Source organism: Colletes latitarsis, chromosome 2, assembly GCF_051014445.1.
Source record: "Colletes latitarsis isolate SP2378_abdomen chromosome 2, iyColLati1, whole genome shotgun sequence".
Lineage (NCBI taxonomy): Eukaryota > Metazoa > Arthropoda > Insecta > Hymenoptera > Colletidae > Colletes > Colletes latitarsis.
In genome coordinates this window covers 24792496-24819027 of record NC_135135.1, presented here as the reverse complement: position 1 = coordinate 24819027, position 26532 = coordinate 24792496, and the positions used below count along the sequence as shown (strand labels likewise).

The 26532-nt window shown below is 43.8% G+C and overlaps 1 protein-coding gene across 1 annotated transcript; it reads right to left on the bottom strand.

Moving 5' to 3' along the window:
* Positions 1–446: 446 nt before the first annotated feature.
* On the bottom strand, positions 447–24714 carry Dnt (tyrosine-protein kinase Dnt). Its single transcript, XM_076782306.1, has 8 exons — positions 24146–24714; positions 9558–9685; positions 6177–6583; positions 5757–5942; positions 4859–4997; positions 4126–4418; positions 3409–3568; positions 447–2976 (listed from the first exon to the last, which is right to left on the bottom strand). The coding sequence occupies exons 1-8, from the start codon at positions 24243–24245 to the stop codon at positions 2728–2730; spliced, it is 1662 nt and encodes a 553-aa protein (XP_076638421.1). The 5' UTR covers positions 24246–24714; the 3' UTR covers positions 447–2727.
* Between the last annotated feature and the right edge of the window lie 1818 nt (positions 24715–26532).

Here is a 26532-nt window from a genome sequence, read left to right as displayed (position 1 = left end):
GTAAATTTCTAAGAGTAAGACGTATAATGTTACGATCTATTCATTTTCATTTTTATTATTTTCTTAATTACTGTACAAATAGAAATAATACAGTAAAGTAAATACATTGAGTAAATTGTTAATTATAAGTAATCTTATGAAAAATAAATAATAAAGGTATACAAGTTTTCTTCTATTGGTATATAACATATTTTGATGCAGTATTTGCGATTTATATAATTCAAATTTTCATGTCCTCGCTTCTGTTCATGCCCGGTACTTACGATTCGAATAAAGCAAAAAAAAAGACCGATTCTTTATTCTCCGATATTTTATTTACCTCCTGAACTCTTCTAATATGTATGTAGATACCAGATATATAATTATGCGTAGCATAGTATATCTCCAATAATGGCATCATATATCGATCATATTTTCTAAAAGTGAAATAATAGTGCTCGTTATTCTCGAGTTAAGGTAAGAAGTGTCAATTACAGAATGCAGATCACTGCAGTATGATTTCAGAGTGAAAATGAATTGAAAAAAACAACGCACGGGATCCGTAATTAATGTCACGTTGCTCTTTTGATGCGTGAAACATAGAGCGACTATTTTGAAATGGATCCTGTTACAGCGAATTCGTAGCCAGTACACAGGGATAAAAGCAATTTTCAATTCTCTCGTTTACGCTTAACGTTTGGCTGAGCCTTTGTGCAAACGGAGGGTCGCGAAAGCTCATTGAAATTCATTAAAATCCTCGTTGCATCTATCCACCCTCACGGGCTGCAATAATCGATTTCTTAATCATCGTTCTGGTTTGATCCTTTATGACGCGACAAAAGAACCGTCTTTTTTAATCTCAATTGTAGAACAGATAAAAGTTATAAAATATAACCTCGTCCGATCTCTACGGCAATCAACATCGAACTAATGCTAAGCACTTCATCGAATACATTTGGTTCTGTGCAATGCAAATGGTTACACGAGCGAGCCTACCGAAAGAAGTCGAAGAGATAATTTAGAGATTGCCTCGAAACCCGTTCTGCCTCGCGGACGATGTATCCGATTACATACGAAACAGAACCAGCGGGAGACAGTAGAAAATTAGGCACGGGTTCATCTGTCATTTTAAACAAGACGGCAGAAAGACGCTATTAATTTTGTCACCCGACGTTCCCCGTTTGACTCACGAATTACAGGAGTCGTTTGCGAGACGATATCTCACGGTTTGATGAACGATTTCCGAGAAAACAAAAACTTACAGCGTCGCGTTCGTCCCTTCCCCTAGTTGAGGTTCCGTTGCCCCACCAACGATGGACGAATCTTCAGAAATAGCAGGACCAAGGAATCGGGTAACCTTCGTGGAAAAAAGGGCGGCAAGAGAGCTTTATGGCGTTACCGCTTCGCGGCGATGAAACAACGAACAATAACATCGTGTATCAATCAGTTTATTATGCTCGTAAACGCCCGCGATTTGTACATTATATATGTAGTTTCTCGACCACGTCGTCTCTTCTTCGCTATGTACACAGATTTCGGCAAGTCGGACGTGCGTCGAGGGCACTCTTTATTTATAGGTAACGCGCATGTATATGTATACTGGATCGCTGGAGAGAAATGCCCTCTGCATGGAAAATACAGATTTAGCGATCAGAATTTTTGGCAACGGTTATTTCACTATTGACAATACCAGAATAAACGAACAACAGATAAACAATAAAACCAACGTGCGGCGTATTTATTTGCGACGTTTATTCGATCGACAACAATTTCTTTGAGGTTATAAATAGAAATATTGAAGTTTCGATATGATCGATCGACGTTTGTCAATGAATAAAAAAGAGGGCTTAGGCCACTACTCGGATGGTATGTACTTTTATTTGATTTTTATGGAAAGTTTCAGATCGGTTAAGAAACGTATGCAATTTAAAATCGTGAAAAGATGTGGGGTGCGTATTGTATAACAATTTCCATTCTCTCCAACTTGGAACTTTCTAGCTGAATCGGGCATACGCATTACACTCGGTCGGGTATGTTCCGAGTTTTACGGTAATAGCATTACTGCCGTAAAAACATATTTTACGATCGAAAAAAGCGGATTCCTCTCACGTTCTTGCAGATATCGCTTAGGGGCATTCCTCGCAGCTCGTTGCAGTAAGTATGCATGTAAATATGTACAAAAATACAAAAAGGGATATTGGCACACTCGAAACACTCGCGTGGCAAGCGAAGCGCGTATCGCATCGTTCGAAATTCATCAAGGGGACTTTCTCGCCCGATTCTACACCGTACCGTGTAACTGAATTAAATCGAAATCGCAGTTTACGATGACACAGGGAGTTTGGCAGCTGTTTTTTTTTTCCTTGGAAAATATTCGACTATCTTCTACGGATAAATTGCTAACACGTGTCCTTTCCGTGAACTATTCGATTCAGTCTTAACGTTTAAGTGGGAACAGGTAGTACGATATATGCGTCGATTTCTACTGTTACACTTTACTGCCCGCTATTACAAATATTATACGCGTTATATACCCGCGTCTACTCGAAGTCTCGTTAGACAAGCCTAGCATTTGCAAATTGCATGCGATATTTACTCGACATTTCTCGACAAATTTTAACATTAATCTTTAAGTACTACTGTTTATATACATATGCTTTCGGCGTGCTCGCATCAATTCTCTCTTTCCACGATTCAATATAGCTTGGAAACGTCATGGGGATGCGATGCCACGCGTTTTTCTAGCGATTAAACGTATCTAGTTAACTGCGTGTGAAAATCCTGAAGGCAGACGATCAATTGGCTGAACGTTGGCCTCTCGTCGGCGGACATCGCCCAGCAATAAGCCATCACCGCGAACAGCTCGTCGGGACAATTGATTGGCTGTGCCAATCTGTATCCATCACGGAGATACGAAGCCATTTCGAAAGCATCCACCTCCACGTACGGTTGCTGAGCCAACGTCATCAGTTCCCATAACAACACACCGAATGCCCACTGAAAACACAACCGAAAACAAAAACGCGTTGTGAAATATCCGAAATATCTCTGTTACATAGGTCTGGAGTAACCAAGAAAGAGGCGCCATAAAGTTTAAGTGGATTGCTGGTTACTCTTTTTTTTTTTCAAAATTAAGGACTGCGTTTTTCAAATATTTAAATACTGCAAAAATATTTTTCTCTCTGGGTTTGTTTTTTTTTTAAATATCTGAAATATCTCTGTTACATAGGTCTGGAGTAACCAAGAAGGAGGCGCCATAGAGTTTTTTAAGTGGATTGCTAGTTACTCTTATTTTTTCAAAATTAAGGACTACGTTTTCCAAACATTTAAATACTGCAAAAATATTTTTCTCTCTGGGTTTGTTTTTTTTTTCAATCCAAAAAATATAATGAATGTAATAATATAGCAGCGTCAAAACGATGCACTTACCACATCGGAAGCAGTGCTGAACGTTTTATTGAGCAAGCTTTCAATCGCTAGCCACTTGATCGGACGATTTTCATTGTCGCCGAGACAATGATAATCTTGCGGGAACAGATCTCTGGCCAGGGCGTTGTCCGTGATTTGAACCCTCAGATCATCGTCGACGCTAATAAAAGTTAACATCGTTCATCAAACACGTCTCCCGAGCGATCCGAGCTGCGATATAAACGTCAAACACAGGGAGGCACGAGAGGCACGCACAATAACCGTAGCCCGATCTAAATTTGTCGACTGATTCGCTCTGGCGATGCAAAAAGTCGTGCAAAAAGGAAAAGCTCCTGCTAGGAGCCACGTTAAAGCAATCTCCGCGAGACGAAACAGTAGCAAGCCAGTAATTAAATAGGTCCCGAGTCGGTCGTATTTATTGCTAATTAATGCTCACGGCCAATTGAACCCGTAACAAAACGTAACGACCTTAGGTTTACGACGCCTCGACTAAAATATTCGCTCCGTTAAAATATTCAGCTGCACATCCTGTAAAAGGTGCTTCGTACAGGAGTCGAAAAATAAACATTTACAATGAAATTTAATTAAATTATTAATCCAATAAAAATTTATTTGTTCTATAATTATTTCATTAAAAGTTCTCGCGTCCGCGCAGAGATCCGTGATTTCGAACAATTAGGAATAAAAATATTTAAATAATTCTAGGTAGGTACTTACACGCAATTTCTGGCGGCCAAGTCTCTGTGTACCAGTCTCTTTCTGTGAAGATACTGTACCCCTTTAGCAGCCTGAAGGGCCATTTCCACGACTTCTTGCGTGGTGAGAGCCCTCGGTGGCCCCTCGCTGCTCAACTTGCACCTCAGCAAGAACCTCTTCATGTTCCTGTAGCCGGTGTGTGGATACAAAAGGAACGGAGCGCTTCTGTCCTCGATGGAAACACCCAAAACGGGGAGCAGTACCGGATGACTTAAACCGTACAACGCTAAACCCTCTCGCAAGAGAAGAGCAACCTTTAACAACAAAATTTAAGAGCCCGTTCAAACACCGAAGTGTACAACGATAATAATCGTTTAAGAATTGGAATAGCCAGAACAATGTTTCGATTGCAATCAACTCACATAAAGATATGGTAAAGATAAGAACAACAAACGAGGTAAAGAAGGGTTTCCATCGGTGTCGACACATTAATTTTTATAACGCGTTACGTGAAGTACAATAAGTTAATTATACGGATTGTTCCTCTAAAAATGTTGAACAATACCCTCCGTAGTGCAAATGAACCTATTACGGTGCGCGTATAAGACGAGACAGGAAACGTGAAGCGCGTGTAATTATTATATGGCGATGTTGCGACAAATTAATTGTAAGTCGATTCAGATGCACCGCGTAATGTAATCAGTAATTATTACAGACGCTTCCTTAATTGGCAGGCAAAGTAAAAATTACTTACCTGCGATTGTGATGCATGTTCAGCAGCAGTTTTCACTAGGACATCCCTCGGGGAAGTCGCGCCTTCCTCGTGATAACTGCCTCTGTACACGCGACCGAATGTGCCTTCCATTTCGATGCTGAGAAGGCGTACCCTGCATCTGTAACAAGTGCGGAACAAGATTACCACGAGATTCGTGACGTTTAACAACGATCGAACCGACAATTATCTTGTACAAACTTTCAGAGTCTGTTTTACGAAATTACAGGAGACCAACCGATCGCCTAATTATCGGAACGGGTTAACGTACTCAAAATTTTTTACGTAATACCGTCAAACTTGGGTGTAACTTTACGACGAGTGTCAATATGAAATCTTTAAAACATACAACGGCGGCCATATTATTGCGGACTATGTACGAATTATCAAATTCTTTAATCTTTTGTGTACGATTTGTATTTTACCTCAGCCTATAAATAAGTCGATATAAATACCGTAGAAAAATTTATACGTTCTTTTTCTTTGCGAGTCTGAGCTGAACAAAAATAGAACCCCGAGATATATTACGAGTGCCTTTGAAAGCAGCAGGCGTTCATTTGATAATTCTCTAGTCGATCGATCGTTGAACGATTTCTTCGGCGCGTTCAGCGCACTTAAACACGTAGGATGTCAAGATTTTTTTTTGTTCTGCTTGCAGAACGATCCACTTAACCTGGAAAACACGAGGCAGGTTCTAAATAGGAAAGGAACAACTGCGGATAAAAAGGACGGGTTCTTCTCAAAAGTGTAAAGTATAAAATAGCACCGAGAAAATACGGCAATGTTCTTAAATTAATTCGATAAACGATCGTTCTCTTGCAGATTGGTTTCCAATAAGTGTTTAAATTGGAAAGAAAATAATAACTAAAATTTGAAGAACCTTTGAACCGTGATTTCCTGGATTCTTTCGTGCAATTCTCGGCTAGGTCGATCGTCCAATCGCCTGTAAGTGGAAGTGGAAGTCGCGGATGCTGGAGGGGGTGTTTCGGAAGACAAAAATGTTTGTGCAGGTCCGACTCCTGTGCTCCTTTCCACGCTGCACGCGGAACTAAGTCCTCTCGATTCCCTGTAACGATAAAAATAACAATGTTCTTAACAAAACTGAATATTAACGTTGTTAAAATAGAATATGAAATACGGTTGGTAAATCGTATCGAAAATATATTCAGTTTGGCGCTTGACTTACAGCAAATATAAATGTACGTCTTTAAAAATTTCAATATAATATTGTCTCTGAATATCGAAGAATTAATTATTTAATGTATTAAAGTGTTACGTGAATTAAGGAAAGGTGACTTACTGAAGAGGATCACGGTGTCTCCTGGCCTTTTTATCGCGTACATAGTAAGCGATAACCAGAACGAAAATGGCAGCAATGAAGGCGCAAGCGCAACCGATGGCAGCGTAGAATACTTGTCCGCTCGAAGTGGAACCGGAAGCAGCGACGAGAACCTCTTCTGCTCCTACGTTGCTCTTATCTTTCAGGCATATTTTCTTCCTCCTGAAGTCCAAACTGGTCGTGTTCCGTCTCGATAAAGAGACGTTTATTCGAAGGCTCAGATCGACTTCCGCGTCGTAGAGGCCGCAGTGCAACGACAAGGCCCAAGTTTGGAGACCCCCGACCGGGATTTCACCAGCTTGAGATATATTTAGGGAACTGGTCAACGCCGACGGATTGCTGATGTCCACCGACATCGCGTATGGCAACTGGAAACATAGGACGCGTTCGTAATTCGCCCTGAAACTTCGTCATTTGCCGCCATCTTAAGTTTCATCGACTTCAGATTGTGTAACTCTCAGTCAGACGATAGGGAGGTACCAGAATCGAATTTTATATAAGAGTAAAAACATTCATGATGTTTACAACAACTGATGGGTATAAAAAAATATAGATATACATCAGAAATGCAAATAACCGAAAACTCCTGATGTAGATAGAAACAGTAAATCGCGCGAACGCCTGGGGGACAAAGATGAAGGGGGCCACGAACGGTGGAAAGGTATTTTTTTTCAGAGCACGTAACCGACGTAGAACTGGTAGGACGAAAAACAAATGGAACAAAGTCGAAGGACGTAAGGGACGAAGTTGCTACTGCTCGCTCGTAATCACGCGAGCGTTGAACCTTCCTATAATCTGAAACGTAGCGTTCTCGGAAGACAATTTGCACCCAACGGAGGGCAAAGTGAATCCAGAGGACCGCGGGCAAGAGAATCCCGAAGGAACACGGCGTGGAAGAAGCGAACAGAGGAGAAACTGGCAGAGGAGGCAAGATATTCGATGAAAGAAGGAAAGAATAGACCAAAGAAAGAGAAGACTAAAGAGGGAGAGCTCACAGCTGATTACCAGCTCGCAATGATGATCGGTTCCCAACTAGCCGCGGAGAAGGCACCTCGTCAACCTGCCTGGGCTTGTCGCTACCACGCTACTCCGCCGCCATGGCTGCCAACGTTGCGGTCTTTTATGACCGCGAGCAGCAAACTACGCGCTGACAATGAATGCCTTTGTAAACCGGCTAACCGTTCGATTTAAACTGTCAGGAATTTTTACGATTCCCTTTTCTTTTCTGCCACCGAACAGCTTGTAGGCTGTCTAGGATTTTGCGGGCAACTCGCCAGACGTCCGCGTCGCGTGAATCTTTGCGGACGTACCATAATGGATTCTTTTGACGAAATTTCAGGGAAAGCACGAAATCCTTGTCACTAAAAAACAACTGGCGCAAAGAAGCTAGAACAGCGCCATTTTCAACCTTCTTCGTTTCCTAAGGTAAATGATATTTTGAAAGAAAGCCTAAACATTTAATAGAAATGTAAATTCTATTTTAATTATTCATACTGAATATTTCATAATTCAAATGCGATTTAAATTAGTCGAAGAAAAAATAATGGTATTATTTGAAACAGTGTTTCAATCAATGTTGTTTCAGAAGTATGGTTCCAGCGATATTCGTTTCCCCGCTCTGTACGGTGTATCGATTCGAAAGTACGCAACGAATTCGCCGAAGGGAAGAACCCGTGTAGTTCGAGAGTGGTCTGTTTGATTGACAGGTAGCCGGTTCGCCTAAGTAGCGTTCGGGACACTCGGTTTTGTCGCGGAGGTGACGGATGTCTCGACGCTGGTCATCAGTCTCCAGCTTTCCGTCCCTCTTTCTTCCTCTTCCTTACAACGAGACAGCTCGGAGAAGTGGCTGGACCACTTTGTCCTACTCTCGGTCCTGTCCTTTTTTTCTGCACATCGTCGACGAGTCAATCCGACACCGTGCCGCATTCTACCAACTTTTCGCCGCCAGTTTGTCACAGTACCGTAATCGTGAACAGGTACGTATCGACAGTTTTACTCGATTCGTCCGACAGAGTCGGGGGAAAATTTTCGTCGAACAACAGACAACCAACAATTCACTCGTGAATCGTTTATTCAATCGAAAAATTAAATCTGTTAATTGAAATTTTTTATTTCAAATTCGAAGAAATTTTTAAAGAAACACAGGTGATTCGATTAGAGCTATAATCATCAAACGTATTCAAGAGTCTAATAAATTATTACGTACGAGATACACGCTGACCTATGCTAAGAGAAATTAATTTCACAGAAAAGATTTACAGCAATTTTACTGCGCGGCTCCTATTATTACTACAATATTGCATGCTAAATTACATTTCTCATAAAGTACTCTCCTCGTTCGTTTCAACCGTCCCACTCGCTGTCAGCACAATATTAACTTGAGCGGTACGACTCGGTTAATAAATCGCAAGAGATCCGCGATTCGTTATTGAAAATTCTCTCGAGAATAGTTCACGGTAGGAAAATTTTAAACCATTCAAAAGAAAGATGAGTCCTCGTCGAGACGGAAGCCGCTTGGTAAATTCGTCTCGATAGAGTGACGAATACGGAGGGAAATACTGCGCCATTGGCATCGTGCCGAGAATCCAATGGACGACAAAGTTAAATAAAATATATAAATATAAAGTAACATCTTCGATTAAGTCAAAGCATTATTGATATCAATATAATTAATGAACAGACTGCGGATCTTCTTCATGCAATAATTCGAATCTTACTTTAAGTGTTTCTCATATTTTTGCACATAAATCCGCTATTAATAAGTCTAAGTATGAATTTAAATCCACTATGCTACGACTGACAGCCGATAAAAACGCATCGCTAAGTAAGAAATTACGTATTTGAAGTTAGTTATTCGCGAATGAAATTTCCTCGACACTGTATTTGCCTATCGTGTATACCCAGTGACTCGAAGAAAGGGGCAGACGAAGGGACACGCCTCGAAAGTACGCGAAAGAAAAGGGAACAAGGTTCGAGGAAAATGGTTGCTCGGTGTCCGTCGAAGCTTGAAACGTGCTCGCGGAGGATTCATCCGGGCAAAAGAGTTTCCCCGTCTGCGATATCGCGCCAAGACGACGCGGATTCCTTCGTTAACGAGCGAATTCACCTTTCTTTCGAGCCCGTGGTGACTTTGATCCGACAACCAGCGGAGAAATCAAAGAAACGTAAATGAGAAATAAAGCACGCGGAAGACGTTTCGAGTGCGCGACGGGCGTGTCTCTTTTCCATTACCGTTTCGCGTTTCCTTCGGGTCTCGCGTTTTTTCTTCTTTTTTTTTTTCAAACCCTCTTTTCCCTCTGACGATTTACATCGAAGAGAACCGCGCCTCTTTGTAAAACTTACCGGTCTGCCCGCGAGATTTTCCCAAGTGAAATGCAGCTTGTGAACCTGCGCCGGCACCGGCACGACAAATTTAATTGCGTACTCGTTTATGACGCCCTCCCTCACGTAAAACAATTCTGCCTGGAGACCTGAAACAAAAGATAAGAGTTTCTTCTTTTACAAGAAAATCACCAACGTTTCGCTGTTAATATTCTACCCAGTTACGGTGTTGCAAATCGACAAGGGCAATTCAACGGTATCGTTCGATCGACGATCTTGGATTCTAACGAGACCTAGCGCGGAGGTGGAGGCGTTCAAAGGAAACTACCCTTAAATGAAAATTAAGATCCTCGATGAAACCAAGAATAAGTTTGAAACGAAACTATAACTCGTAGAGACGTTTAACAATATTTCAAAGATAAAAATTAGTACCGCGATCATCGAGACGCCATTAAGTTAGAGTGGCGGAAGAAAGTTCGCGCGTTAATCAGATAACGGAGGAGAAATGGAAGGTGGGTCGCAGTCGCTGGAAAACGAACGAGAAAGATTGCTTCTAATCAGCGATAGATAAAGAGCGAAAGAAACGAGCCTTTCGAGTAGTTAGTGTCAAAGCTATCTCCGAAGGGACGCGTGAAGCAATGTCTCGAGAGCAATCGACTGGTTGGATACGAATACAAATCGTGTGAACCAAAGCGAAACGAGAGAGTTTCTCCTGGCAACGATTCACGAAGCGACGGAGGCAGAAAGAAGGTGGTTTCAACAAAGTCAAACATCGCTACGTTTTTTAACCTGACAGTTAAAATTCCACCAAAGTTTTTTAAATGCCATTTCGTAGGGGTAGCGAACGTTCGAACGACTGGATGTTCACGAACACCGTGGCAATTCGATGTTACGCTACCAAGTAATCCCCTGGCAGAGTTCACTTTCAGAAGCCGCAAGGTCACGTGGACGAGCCGGCGAAGGTGGAGGATGAAACGAAAAGAAAAAAAAGAAAATAGAAACGAGGGAGGGAAAGATCGCGCGGAAGGGAAGAGGAGGCGAGCCCACGTCGTGTACTCCCTTCGAGGGCCTATGCTCGTTGTATCAGATAGGACGGTTAACGAGGCACGAGTTGGATTTTTAAGTCACCCGAAGACAATGTGCCATGGCCCCACAATCGTGTCTTTGCTTTTGGTCCTTCTCCTTCGTTCGCCATCCCCCCAGCCCTCTTGGTTCCATCGGCCTTCGGCCTTTACCGGTTTTCTGCATCAGATATCGTATACCCACGACCTCAGCGCTGCCCGTTCCTCCAACCACGAGAACATCTCTTCGCCTTCCCTCCTGGGGACCCGGAGCACCGTCTGTCGTAAAAAAGACGCCGAATACACCGTAGGATCCACTCGGAAAATAATTACGCCTCGATCGTTGGAACCACGCTGGTATTATCGCCACTAAAAATCGAAACCCTCGTCCCTCCGTGAATAAGACACTTTTATAGATGTTCCCCGGGTATTGATGATCCTGACTTTTGTCGAGAGTCACTGAGTCATTGGGAGACGAAGATTCTCCGTTTCGACGAGCTGGAAAAGGTACCACCCGAACAATATCGGTTTAAGATTACGACGCAGTCCTGCTGGTACATTCATTCCAAATAATGGCTGATCTATTTGAATAACTTCTTCGAAAAGCAACGTAGTCTCGACTATTCGACAAACTTGCAACAATAGAACACGTTCTTAGAGAATTGAGAAAAGAAAACGAGGTATACAAGTAAACTTTACACCTTACATTCGTGGTCCAATCTGGCTGTCAAATTGAAATATTTTAAATTGTTTAAAAAAAATTATTTTTGGTTGCGGGGGTCAATTATACTCATTTTTGGTGAATACACATACCCCCGAAATCCTATGCACTTTTGAGAAAAAAATTCATTACCGCAAATATAATGTGTATAAAGATCTGTGATTATATTTTTCGTTTTTATGACTTCATATGTAGGTATAGTCCAATTTATCCGGCATATTTGATTTTGTTCCAGCCCCGACTATGTGGGATAATCAGATTTTTACGTTTGTTGTTCGAGGGCCAGTTGGGTACACGTTGATCTATATTTGGAGGAGGATGTTTTCTCACAAACACCGAAATGTGATTAAACTTGGTAAGTTATTTGTATGTACAAGGGCAAATTATGGTCGGTGATTCCTAGAATTGGAGGTGGCAGTATCCAGGAATGGACGCCATCCACGCCATCGCCGCCAAGAGTCGATGGGTGGCAGTTTACGACTTCCTCTTGATTAAGCAGACTTTTTAAGTTTACCTGGACATTTTATAATCGACTAAAACTAACTTTTACGCGAATAAAACAAGGGATGCTATCCTCGAACGACATCAATCGACCTGCACGTCGTAAACACAAACGTTGTCGTAGTTCGTGTTCACCGCTTGGTAACCTAGCCGCGATCTCGTTACCAGCTTACGCGCCCTTAACGTCCTTATCTAGTCAGGGCTGTAGTTGGATCTTCTTTCACGCATTTATGCGGGAGCCTCGCATGTAGGCGACCGAGGGGTGGCCGTACACCAAAGATCCTTTGATGTCTGGTACGCCCATAGCGGGCCAAAGTGCAAGCAAGAGCGGCAAAGGGAAAAGAAAAAGATGAAGGAGGCTGCAGAAAGAGAGAGAGCCCTTTCAACGAAGGCGTCGACACTCGACAACGAGTGCCAGACACAATTGTCACGAGGGGTTCTACGGCACTTCGAACCTTTCCTCTTGGAACATGTACGATCTCTAACTACAGAGACCTCTATAGTCGGTTAAAAATCACCTGGACGCGCACGGCCACTTGTCAAATCGTTCGAAAAGGACTTGCACCGTTAGGACGACTCCTGCCACTTTGTTCTGTTGGGTGTCTACTGGAGAGCAGGCTAGCCAATTGGTATAGAAAGCTTCTATATCCCCGAGCGGACAGTTGATTTTGTCTCTGCTGTAGCTGAACTCTCGCTGTTACGGAACCCTACCGCCTGCTGACACCCAGAAAACGTGCAAGACCAAAGATAAGGTATATACTAAGGAAACTCAGGCAACCCTGGCGGCTCGGTGAGCCTTACACACAGGTATCGATCAACGTCTAAGGGATGAGACAAACGTATGAAAGCCCTCATCGTCGCAAATTCTGACGTGCATTTTTCCTCCATTCTTTCGAGCCCTTTGATGCGCTTACCAAGTACGCTCCAAAGGGGTCGGCTACTTTGCGAGAACAAAACGGGGAGTACATTTTATTGCCTCGTGGTAGATTCCAAACGGGGTTTGCTTCTTTTTTGTTAAATAAAAAATTGTAATTGACTATTGCTTCTTGATAAAGTTTATCAACAGATACGAAATATACGAGACTTCTTAAACGGATATTGGCCGATAGAATCGCAAGTAAATAATATTTACGAGTTCTGTAACTTCGAAGAGCGTGGGCGATGGTGAAAAATAATCTCGAGCAGCGTCCACGACAAGGTGTATTTAAAAACAGCAGCGACGACGTTCACGGGGAACATCTAAGGCGTTCTAACGTGTGCCTGACAAAAGACCAGGGGGGAAAAAAGTGGTCCGGACAATGGTTCGAGACAAAGACGGAAAGCGTGCACGTATCTTCGATTGCTTGAGGCGCGAAACAGCCGGCAAAATTTCGCAGGCCACCGGTGTCCCCCGCTGTCAAAATACGGTATAGAAGCGAGTTGACGAGCGAAGCTCCAAGAGTCGCCGTATAAAGAGGGAGCCTGAAAAAAAGGGCCCGCTGAATTGCAGCAGGCTGGCTGCGGGGGCCCCGTCGAGTCCTCTGTCCCCCGTACTCCGGGGGACCCCAAGGCTTTGGGTCAGAAACCCAACACCTTCCCAGCGTAAAACCCACGGTACGCTTATAACGAGATCTTCCCGTGGCGAGGGCTTTAGAAAGAAATGACGGCGGGCGGCGGGGGCAAGAGGGACCCACACAGAAAAAGGAAAAGGCAAAAGGGTGAAGTGCAGGTCGAAGGAACGGAAAATATTGGATTTAAACATCACGACGCCTGTGCACAATAAAACCGCTCCGATTTCTCTTCGATCCCTACGCGACTCCGAAACACACCAACCTTGGGGCCGTAAAATGGATCAGGTTCGATCCGATTATCATTCGTCTCCTAAAAAATATATAAATTACAATATACAGGGTGCTATCGAACTGGTAGTACAAGTGGAAAGGGGGTGAATCTAGATGAAAAAATAAGTCGAAAATGTGGAGTAACATTTTTGGAGACGTGTCTTGTATCGTTGAATGTTTATAAAACTTGGATGTTTAATATCTTTGAAAATTGTCAATCGGGTTGTTTGTTAGTTTTCTCGATTCTATCAGCAAGAAGAGGTATTTTCGAAGCGTCAGCGAACGTACGTACGTGCGAAACTCCCAAGTACCAGTTTCTCAGAGCCAGCATGGCCGGACGCGACTAACGATTTACGGAGAAGTTCATCGCGGATCTACGATGAGTGTTTTCTACGGAAACTCGAACTCGCCAGGCTGATCCAAAAATGATCCGCGAGATGAGGTTAACGACCAGATCAGGCAGCTGGTTCTCGCCGATACCTCGACACGCAGCCTCGGGAGATCTAATAACGTATCCACGTACGCTCGTACTAACGAGTTCGCATTTATATGTGCAAGTGTACGTTCTGTTGCGTGTGTGGAAACGCGTGCTGCTGGCTGCTGCACGGGATATTTTTCATTTACTCGCCCGGCGCGTACGAACGACGTGGGCGTGCGTATATACCCGGGTCCACGTATGCAAACATCCATATATCGCCACAGTCTCACCCACGTGTGAGCTCAGGGCTGTACTCGTACACCTATACAGGCTGCGTGTGTCCCGGTTGTTGCGATCTTTTTCAATTGGCTGTGAAAACTTTCGCGCCATTCGGCCGCAGTTAGGCTCGATATTGTTGCGGTTGGAAACAGCGACGGGCGTTCCAATCTTTGTCTCGGGAGATTCGAAACTTCCGTGACCGAAGTTTTCGAGTACTTCGTGCGTTAGTCGATACTCGAAGGGCTCGATTGGTCTCGAAAGTTTTGAAAACTCGTCGAATCTCGAAAGTTGTAACCTGTCTATTTTGCATAAAGCTCTCGTTAATTCTAGTTTTCATAGACGATGGCTGAATTGCTAGTTAAACGTTTCGTTAATTTTATACCCAACTCGCTTGGAGGTCCACTTAAGACTGACTGAATGCACGATGTGCGTGTCGAGAAGCAACCATCTCGAGAGGAACGATCACGACCATAGTTCTCGGATCTCGAACCGAACGAGCGATCGTTCTTGCCATTTATTTGCAAGTTCAAACTCAAACGGTGACATTCGAGCGTATACTTTTCGCTACCCCACCCTGTATAATACAGAAGGCTAACTGCTTAGCATATATCGAACGAATACGTGGGTTCTTCCTCCGCCAACGGGGGTCTCTCTTGAATAACCCATAAGTCCTGGTCAAGTCCTGGACGTCGTTCGTACTCTCTCCTTTCCTTCAAACTTTATCTTCCTCCGTTATTGCCAGACCCGATTCTCCGTCTCTCTTCTCCCTCGCGGGCCATAGGTCACATCCAGGAAGGCGTAACTTCGCGCGACACCAGTTATAATTCACTCTGGAGGATCGTACGCGAGAAGAAGGAAAGAGAAACCGGACGGAAAGAAAAAAAAAAGAAACGAGCCAAAGCGCGCGCCCGGTTATTTCGTCGTTTCGGGGATACTTTTTCACGTCTTTCCGAAATCCAACCGTCTGCTTTACAACCCCTCGCCAGCGGAAGGATTAAGGAAACTTTCCTATCGGGGCGTTTCGTTACGATTTCGGTAAAATCCTCGACATCCACCGTCGTCGATCCTAAAGAATCGTCGGGTTACACGGTTCAACTTTCGACGCACCCTCCAGCAATTTTTCAGCAATTTCCTCGGCCCGTTACTCATGCTTCGACTCGTAAAGAATTTTATTCCAACAGGGGAATGGTCGTCGAATTTTCACCGATGTTGTAACAACCTCTAGGACACTTTATTCGAGTTTCGACACAATACAATGTTGATGTTAGTATGTGTAAAATTTCAGAAATTCCCCGAACTAACAAATCTTTTTTCCTTTCTATTAAATTACAAATTTTAATCTCGTCAATTTCAGATAATAAAGATTCACGTAACTTGGCGAGATACGAGTAAACGATACTGCAAAGCGTCAAACCGATGCGTCGGATAGTTTTTCTTTTATGAAATTCCAACCGTGCCCTCCTTTTTTCTCCTTTCGGGCTAAACCACACCCTCGAATCTGATTCATTGTCCAACGATGGGCTATCTGCGTTATAGGTAAACCAGCGTCCCCGTTTATTTATCGAGGGTGGAGAGCCAGCGAAACGGGAAGCAAAGCAAACCTGGCGACGGTGCCGAGTCGTGATTCCTGGCATCGGGAGTTAAAATAATATTGTTCCCGGCCCCGTGCACCCTCGAAACGCGATTTCGTATTCTGTATCGCCCGGTAGCGATAGTAAAGGCCTATAGCACGAAGACTGACAGATGGGTGGGCTGATTGAGACGTTGTCGCCGCTGTCGAGGGGACATATGGCACCCGAGCCAGCAATCAGGACTCGGACGCGAAGAGGATTACGCGACGACTGAATTTATCGTGACGTTGAATCGAACGTGTCCTTTCGTTTGCGGCGCGTTCGTGCCCCGCGATCGACAGCCCTCGTTAAGAAGGATTCCCTAGGAAATCGGCTTCAAAGAACCGGCTATACCGATCCTCTCCGATCCGTTGCAAACCGTCTTTCTCTCGGATTTAATCTTCCGAGCTGTCGGGCTCGCCACGTCGCGCGACCGGTCCTTTTATTTTCGAATTATGTAAGGGAATAATTCCTTCGAGCAGTTTGACTTCGCTAAGAATCATTCTTAGAAAACGAGCACGATTGGTCCGATGCGTTTAAGGAGGGGATTCTCGCGTAACAGAGTTTAAATTAAAGTTTTCTTTTCAATTTTTCTTGCAAGGAATTAAAAGTTGTATCGTATTAGACTTTTAGGGGCACGAAGGGAGACCCTTAAACTGTAGTAAAATATTTGTTTAGCCCATTTTTTGTTATCCTTTAAACAGGCAGAAGTCATCTTGACAACTGGTATAAAACATAATACTGCGTTACAGCTTTAAAACCAAGCCTTTGATCGCAAATTGCGAAACGGAATTAATAATCACGCAACGAATGTGTTTCGCGAAATAACAACTACCAATCTTCGCTCTTTTTCTGCGTGCTGCGGAGGCCACGGCTGACGCGCAAATGCATCCTGAATTCCAGGAAAAGAACTGACCTACAAGTACTCGCGTACCACGACGACCTGGAACCGCTCTCCGTGTGTCTCTGGAGAGATCAATCTTCCGTCAGGAGTCCCACCGGCAATACGAAGGGTTTGTCATGTGCGATTTATCACCAGAGACTACCAAGGGATGAGGTAGTTCCCTGTACAAGGACGTACTCCGGACAAGAAGAACGAAGGACATCGAACACAAAAAGGCAGAGCAACCCCTGCTGCGGGGATCCCGAGGACCCCGGATGAGATGGCATATCTATGGTCCGAAGGCTTCGAATTTTTAAACGAGTCTCACCACGTGTTCCTTTTCCTGGCGCCGATGCCACGATAATTCGAGAGACAAGTTCGGAATTCCGTCTGCTGTCAGGAAGATGACAAAGAACAAGACGGGCCACTCGAAACGCAAAAACGCAGTCGCGCTGGTAAGCGTCGACGTGTCTTATTCCGTTTCCGTTACGGTCACAGTGCGATTTTCCCGTCGAAATTTTACTCACAGATCGAAGAATAAAGATCGAGCATTAGTTTCGTTAAAGTCACAAATAAAAATTTGAAATTATACAAACGACTAAATACAGTGACCACAGAGTAAATTCGAGGGCCCGTGTCCACTTCTGGGTCCCAGTTGTCAGGAAATGTTTATGGTCCAAAGAGTTCGAGTCCTAGTTTGCCGAGTCACCCTGTGTAAGGGCCAATGCTTCAAAGTCGGTTAGAAAAATGTTTTCTCCCGCCGTGAGAGCATAGTTGGTATTGGGTCGAGCGTTATTTACGAATATATATATATGTAAAGGAAGATGTATTCTCTAGGTGGATCCGATCACGATCTCCTATTGAATCAAGGGATGGACCCCGTAAGTACTACAAGTGCGCGCCATGTTTTTTTCCCCGCAGAGGATTCAGAAGGAACGACGACTCATCTTCGAGAAGCAGATGCTCGTTAAGATCCTGTCACTCAGAACTCGCTATGTGGAAACCAAAACAGACGCAGGAACGGGGATTAAAAGATTCTTTGGATGGATAACGCCGAAGAATTGATGAATATTCTCGTTAACGACCGTAGAAAAACTAGACGAATACACAAAATAGGAGGACGATGGTATTAACGTTTGTTATTAACAATTGTTAAGTGCCTGATACCGCAATTATATAAATTATGTATATGATATCCCGAGTTATAAATAGAATTAATGAAATGGGAGCTTAAATATAATAATTCGTATTTTACTTTAAGTATTTCTTATATTTTTGCGTATTAAGTGCATTCTGTAGTTTTTCGAGAATTACAATTTCCTATAAATGCATAAACATCTGCAGTCTAGTCATAAATATCGCTACTATTTCATTATCCATGAAAATGAATAATAGTTTTGACCTTTCTTTAATCCTCTTTGGTAAAACACACGAATTACCTCTAATGTAAACATATAGAAGAAACAAAAAAATAAAAATATATTATGCATTCGAGCAGTGCTACGATAATCTCCAATAACACACGCAGACATATGTTAAGGGTACAGTACAGAAATAGGTCCCTTCGAAATGTATTTTTTTCATGATAGCTCTTGACAGGAAGGAGATATCTCTAGAGGGCTCCAGGAAAGTAGGGTACAACATTTTCACCCTCGTGATTACACACTTCTGAAGCCTCAGGAGGAATACGCGAGAGTCAGTCTCGAGTTCCATTCGATCTACGATGCTTTCTATCTTTATTACAGAGTGTGCTACATATAACCGTGGATCTCTTTTCGAGGAAGAATGCGAAAAAATGCAAAGGGTCGCTAAAGAGTTCGTTCTTCGAAAAAAGTCACGTCGCGTATCGAAAGTTTGCAAAGTATCGTTGCGAAATTTTCATCGTTCGTTCGGCATAAATAAAAGACGCGAGGAAAGGGCCGCGTCTCTGGTTCTCCGTTGGAAGAAAATCCACGGGGGTCCCGGCGTCTCTTCCGACGGCTCTTTATGTAAATGTCCGACCAACACATCCCGCGGAGTGTCCCTGGCACGTAAGCCGAACGAAACGAGCCGACGCACACCAGCGAAAACTTAAGGCGCGGATCTTAACGAGGAGTCGAAGATTGATGCGGACAACGGTGCAGCATCCGCCCGCCGGTCCATCTTGAAACCGTATACGAGAATCTTCGTGGCCTTTCCCTCGTAACGCATCGCTCTCTGTCACTCCTTGCATCGACAGATACGATCTCGCAATATTTTTCTCCATATCTGCCCACTCTTATCTTTATCATAATTTTTTTTCTCCCGCCCTAGCCCACCGTCCCCGTATCTATTCGCGTAATTTTCTCCCGATGAAACCGGGAACACCGTGATTATCCTGGAGTTTCCTGGGAATTTAATGCACCGCGTTGCTGGTTGAATTATAGACCGATTTACCGTCCTCTCGCGATTCGTACGTTTCGCGGCAAACGGACGTCGGAGGCCTAATGTTTCGCGAGTCCGTCGTTCGCTACGCCACTGTGCGTGCATAAACGTTTTCACGGAGCCCCGGCGGGACCTTTGAGGCCGCCACACTCCTCCTGGTAACATCAAGATGGGCCTGTCAGGCCCTAACTAGCTAAGGTCGGACCCCGAGCCCGAACTCACACGAGCAACACACCGCCTCCGGCGGGAGATTGTCCGAGTGCACATTACTTTCGTGTTTTGACGCGGACTTCTGACGGATGTTGCTCGCGTGGATCATCGCGGTTTGACGTTTTCCTGATTGGATGTATTAATTTTACAACGAGCCCCGTTTTATTCTCATACGCGAATTCGTTGAGCCGGTGAATCGTCGATACGAGAAATTTAGACATTTTACGCTAAACTATGGTGCTACATATACAATAGTTGAGGCGATTCGGAAACAAACCAACAAAGCTTCCAGCTAATGGCTTAGCGTTCAAATGTCTCTGTGGTTGGAGTTGCTTAGGTACTTAAGAGTTTTGGAGTAGGAGCGAGAATAATAGAAGGGAGCATTGTGTGAGATGTACTGTAGCATGAATCAGAATTTGTCGACAAAGGGGCTAGAATGGCGTGGAATTTGAAAAGGTAAATTAGTAAAAAGATATTTGGATCTTGGAGTAAGGATTGGAAGGAAAGACGTGGGTCGATCAGGTTCAGTTAACTCCGGGAATGTCTCGAAAAATTACTATATCGCATCCTTCATGTCCTATAAATACGTCGAAGATTTTTAATGCTCCTAATCGTAATTTTCTCGATATATTGTGCTTTATTTCTGTTGTTAGTAGCACTACGCGTTTCCGCCGTTGTGCTACAATTACGTGTAAATGCACACGTAGCGAACTTCTTGCTAATCTTCATCTTTACGGAAGAATCAAATAATAAGGAACGGAATACTCGGGATGTGGTCTGTTTGAAGAACACAGGGCGGTACAAATGTAGATTTCAGGGCTTCAGGGACACTACAGTACTCGCCTAATTGGGCGCAATCACGTTTATACTGTTGCACTATTGCAATTAACTACGAAGCATAATAAATTAATCACGAAACAGAGATACGAGGCAGGTTTCGTTACCGCAGGACTTATCGCAGCCAGTGTCGTTAAAAGTTATTATTCGACGTAAATATTAACGACGCTCAATAAAGGGAATGTTACCCTGGCATAAAGATAGCGTTGTTTCAACCGTCGGCACGCGATAAATTATTAATCACGCCGGGGATAGAATTTTTTTTAATTACAAAGTATCTAACCAGTCGAGAGTCTCGTGATTCGCTTGGCGATTCGAAGAGCGAGAAATTAGAGAAATAGGAATGCGCCTTGGCATCGATGGAATTCAAAGTTATCTTATCCGACGCGAACGCTACACAATACCGATGCAGTAGCATATATTCTAAGATAAGTATAAAAGACTCAATTGAAGTGGAGAAAAAAACTGTGACGGAAAGCTTCAGGCGTAAATTCTTTTTCTTTAAAACTCGTGCAGGGGTGGGTACGAATAATGAAATATTTGGAATATATTGTAGAATGTGATCAAATCATTCGACTCTATTTGGTGAAGTTACAAAATCGTTTCGAACGATCTCGAACCCGTCGCTAGCTTGGGTTACCGAATACTCTGGGTTTGAAAAAAGGTCGATAACCACGGTGTCAAATCTTACACGATTTAACACGGAATGGTCTGTAAGCGAAGACGGGAAACCTTATAGTAAATAACGAAATTGGAGAGCTCGTTCTTCCAGGAAGCGTGTGAGAGTGCAGCCTCGAAAAAGCCGTGGGGTCCATATGGAGAGCGACCCAAGAGACCCTCCGAAATCGGTATCAGGAGCTCTATCTACGAAGGTCTGTAGCGGTAGCGTAGCCATCCGACTAAAATGAGAAAGTAACGAAAAAGAGCAACGTGGACGGACCCGGGTCTCGTAGAAAAATAAAACCAAGACTATTGATTATTCGGTGTCTAAACAAACTAGAACCTGGGCTTGGGGCCCGGCATCCCGTGCCGTATCCGCTTAACAAGGACCTCGTTATAACATTTTATTATATCCCGGCATATATTGCTACGCCCCGTGTTATCCGACGAACCTTCTTCCACGTCCAACGTTTCTTCCTCGTCACGCAGTACGTTATCGCGAAATGGCGACGAAACACAGTCGTACGGATAAGAGCAGGTCAGAAAACAGCACGCCATGCAGTAACGTTTTCACACTCACGGTGATTTGCATGGGAACTACTCTCGTATCTCGGCGTTACTTTCTGCAACGGTGGTTTCTAAATTTTGCACGAGGCATTCCTTTCAACGTAAAACAACTGAGTGAAAATCTCAGACGGGATTGTACCGTTCGACGATGCTCGCTTTCAACGAACAACTACCCCCTCGAGAACCGCGGTTCCAAATATCGGCGGTAGACTCTGAGAACGGCTCGTTTCCAGCGCAATTAATGACGCCATCTCTAAATAGCAAGCCGTGCAATACGATTCTTTTCGCTCGTTCTATTCTATTCGGTCCCGACGCTAAACACAATACGATTTCGCGCGAAGCTCTTGACGCGACCATGCTCAAGTTAACCGTGGGGTTTGAGGGGGGTGGTGAGGAGGAGGAAGAGGAGGAGGAGAAGGGGTGCACGTACAGATGCATATGAAATGCGTGTCGTCGACCGTGGAACAAGGCGCAAAGTGCGCGCCTGAAAACGCGCAATCCCACGCGCGAGCGCGTTCCCCGCAAGGGCGAATCGACGATTCGCGGTGGTTCAGGTGTCGTCGAAACATACGTCTCTCTTTCTCGCTCTCAACCCCTTTGCATCACGCGGCGATGCAAGGCAACCAGCCGAACGCTTTTCGCGGATCAACGAGCCGAGAGCGAATTATCCACCGCCGTGGAAGTTATGGTGGAAATATTGGAAAGTTCGCGGCGTCGAGTGGCTTTTATCCGTTTCCGGTACACCGAATCCTCCGCAACAGCCTCGACGACGATTCCTGGCTTAGCAGCCGACTACAAATGAAAACCCGGCCTCGCGCCGCGGGGTAGAAAAGGAAAACGAATGGAACAAGTCTATCCCCGGGCGTATCGTCGCACGGATTTGTCGGGTTGTCTAAAATCAACGACGTTAGAAACCCTTCCGTGGTTTTAATGGGTCGCTGAACCTCGCTACGGACGACGTGCGCAATCGGTCGCGTTTTGATTGGACAATTGCGGCACAATGGTGTCCGCCATTGCTGTTCGACAGAGGCGAGCAAATTGTGCTCGCGAACAGCGTTTGCAAAGTACGAGAATCAAACGCTCTGGTTTAGATATTATTAAAATAAGGATTTTTGTATTTTTAGAATTGTTAATTGTCACTTTTATTTGGAGGAGCAGGTATCCAGGTGAACGAGGCCAAAGACAAAAGCTAGTTTACATGGCCGAACTCATCGAGGTATCGAAACTCCTGAGTTCGACTTTCCTTCAAAGACAAAGGCGGATTTTCCAACGAGTCTTCGATTTAGCTTACAAAGTAAAAGATACTCAAGTGGCTACGGAACAATGCGCCAGAGTTCATTTCAGCTAAGGAGAGGCCATCTGGTAGCCTAGATTTGAATCCCTTGGATTATAAACTGTAATCAGAATTGAAGAACATGGTCTGCAAGACTCTTTATTGAAGCTTAAGTAGCTAGAAAAGTAGCTTTTTAAATAACGTGGGAGACGTTTGAGTGCTAGTTGCAACTCTATTCTTTCTAACATCGAAGTACATACTCATCGGTACACTTTCGAACCTTGATCCAAAACTAGCTCATGGCGAACAAGTACTGCACAGATATAACGAATAAGGTAACATAACCTAAATGTTATTAGGTTTAAATTCGACTACGAATAAAACAAGATAATGTAACATGCTAGTGAGATAGTCATAATTAATTTCAACGAAAGGCAATAATTCAAAATAGCAAAATACAATATACATAATTGTACAAACGCTAAGTACAATTTAGAATTGCATGGAGTCAGTAGGGGCATCATAAGTCATTCTAGAGTTAATACGTATTCGAATCATCATCCATAACAAGTTCGCAAAGGTAATGGGTTTGCCATATGAATGGTGTGTAGTAATAATTATTTGTTAACTAGCTCGAACCTCGGTACTACGAGTCTTTGACGTAAGCAATTCTTCACTGTTCGGAGCTCAATTATAATGCTGAGCACTACTACCCTAATGGACTTCCGATCGATGGTTAGGCTTTCAACGAGGTCATATGTATACAGATGCATTCGTTAAGATGATCGAATTGAAAAATCGTTTTTGATCGAATCGGAGATATTGGAATTAATTGTACAAGTTTAATCGTCAAACGTACGAGAATGTATAGGATAAACGCGAAGCAATAATCTTTTTAGATTTTGCAGTTTTATCGATACTAGATAGAAGGATTTTAAACGTTATAAATTTCAAGTAGATACTCTGTATAAATAACACGCAATAAATCAAGATAATTATTGCGCGAGCTTTACTTTAATCTTCGCTCGTTTTGACCTACGCAAACTGTTTGTTTCGGAGTCGTGAAGTTCTGATTATCGATGAATAACAACAACAATAAATGTACTTTATAATGAATCTATACGAAAGAAAAATTCACATAATCCAGATAAAAAATAATATTGCAAAATCAGTCGTCGACTCATCCATAGGAATTACATTTGCTCGACCAAACAAATGTAACCTTTGATACATCATTCACGGTTAAGAAAAAAAGATTACCCTCTTAAAGCGTTCGAACTGATAAAAAGCATGACAGCCGAGAAACGTACAACGATCTAGTATAAGCGTAAAAGCGACCGTGAAAGAATTGCCTACTTTCGCTTACCCATTAGTTTCCGCACTTCTGCTTGGCTGAGGAAGAGGTTGAAGTAACTTGCACCTGGCCGCACGAGGACGGACAGCAACACTGCCAATTTCAAGAGCATCGTGTCCACCACGTGCTTAACCGGTTGTACGTACGAGCACCCGTAAACACGCGTTACGTTACGCTACGGACAACGTTAAAGTCTTCTAACTCGATTCATGGTCCGCGGGGTATCGTAAATTGCCAACAATTTCACGGGCGTAGGCACACGTGACAGCGTGTTACTCCGTTACCGTATTCACAGCCGAATGAAAATAAGCCCCGACGGATACTGCTCAGCCTCTTCCAACCGATCGGATCTTTTGACAGTTCGTTGCATGAAAAATCGCGTTCAATCGTGTAACGGCACTCTGCCCGGATTATTGCGATTAAAACGCGTTAACGAGACGGTACGACAGCGGTCGTTTGCTCGATAGACAGCGCGTGAAGCGAACGACGAAAACGTTGAACGGAAAACAGATGACGCGAAGTGGCAAGAATGCACGCACGAAGGAGCGCGCAACATACCTGCTTCGCGAAAGCCACAACCAGTTGTGTGCTCCGACCGCCATGGGTCGACTGAGGTCGACGCAGACTCGCCGAGCCGAAACTAACCGAGTTCGGCCGAACATGGCCGAGGTCCACCCACGAGAGTCCGCTCGTTGCAGGCGTCGCACGGATCGGATGGCCTCGGTGTTTCGAAGCGTCGAGCCGAGGGGATAATTAAAATTGCGATTCGCAAACATGCCGTTGAGATTTACGAGGGGGCACAATCAAGCGGCATTTTTGGAGATACCAAACTACTCCCTGCTGGTGTCGCGAAGCAGGCCCAGGTAAACGTTACGCGCTGTCTGTCTGACAAAATCGGAACAGCAAACCGTTGCCCGCGAATTAGATGCAGCCCGCGCTTTTGTTTCGTTTACTCGGATGGTACTTGTTGCATTTTCTCGTCGTGCCCGCGCGACCGTTACGAACTTATTTGTTTTTTAACCCTTCGCGGCCAGCTCAGTTTTGATATTTCGTTCCAGCAGGTTCACTCTCGATGCAACTAATTTCGCTTACAAGCGGAGATTCTAACCACCGTATAACCTCAACCGTAACCCGGTTAACCAAAGCTGGTTACAGTAACCTATAGTAACCCAAGAGAGAACGACTCTCAAGTCGTACAAAGAACAGGTTAACCTGTTCAGAACTGGTTGTCTAACTCAAAAGACAGAAGTAAGTATACGCATAGACGAGGTCATTACAAATTGTACTTTTAAGAGCGGATTAATCGTAGTAGTGTAACTTTCCGTAAAGAGCGGGTTAATCGGGTTAATCAGGTCATCGTGCATTGGTTAACCCGGTTACGCGGGTACGGTACTGAGAACCGAACCGGGTTTTAGGTTAGAATGTCTTCTTCTAAGATAAATACTTTTTATTTATTACTATTTTTTACCCATAGGCTACAACTTGGGAGGTGCATTCCTTTTACTTAACGTACCGTAAGACGTGTAAAGAGAACGTAGTAAGCAAAAAAGACATTTCAAATGGACGCCGGGGAAGAAAGATAAAAGGGTGAGTAATTTTTAGTGGTTTCACTTTTCTTGCGAATAAACGATACTCTAAAGAAAATCGAAACTGCAGCGCACAGTAATCTCGTATTTAATCGGCGTACAGTTTACTATAATTTCCCCCTCGTCCTTTACGTAATTTAAGATCTACTATGGACGAGAACGCCCACGTAGCTTTTACGAATCGCGTCTCTCTTTTTTCATCGTCTCTCTGGTCTATCAGAACCTGGTTGATTACCAAACGTCGTTATTACGGTCCAAGGATTGAAAAGGGACAGCGAATATTCCGAAGGGACAGAGAAAGGATGAGCGAAAGAGAGAGGGGCAGGACTCGTTTTGCAAATTCGCGGTTGATTGAAAACCTCACGAGGAGCAAAAAAACAAAATTCGAGGTAACTCAAGACGAGGAGAAAAACATGGAGGGTGATTACTCTGTTGTACAAGGTGAATTGCGAGAAGGATTGCTCGGACACGTTCATCTACGAGCCCAATCTTTCACTATTGCCGGTTGGTAGCTGCCTCCAAGAAGAGCGAATTCGTTCGATCATTTCTCCCTTCCGTTCCCTCTACTCTTCTGCTCTGTTCAGGTGCTCGTCATGCGCCCATCAACTTAATCTCGACGATTATATGGTTAGCTTCATTACTATTTTATATTTTATCGATATCGCTCGAGGGATCCCACGTACAGAACTTCGATACTGGAACACGATGTACAGGTATTTATCGATGAATATCTCGTAACTGTTACCAACTTATCGCTTGTCGAGCTCGAAGGGGATACATTTTTAAGAAATGGTTCGATAAACTCTTTGAATT

Coding starts and splice junctions, on each gene's coding strand:
- Dnt (XM_076782306.1), bottom strand. CDS start 24,245: ATGCTCTTGAAATTGGCAGTGTTGCTGTCCGTCCTCGTGCGGCCAGGT. Junction 9,686..24,145: donor AGAAGTGCGGAAACTAATGG/GTAAGCGAAAGT, acceptor CTTTTGTTTCAG/GTCTCCAGGCAGAATTGTTT. Junction 4,419..4,858: donor AACATGCATCACAATCGCAG/GTAAGTAATTTT, acceptor TTGTTGTTAAAG/GTTGCTCTTCTCTTGCGAGA.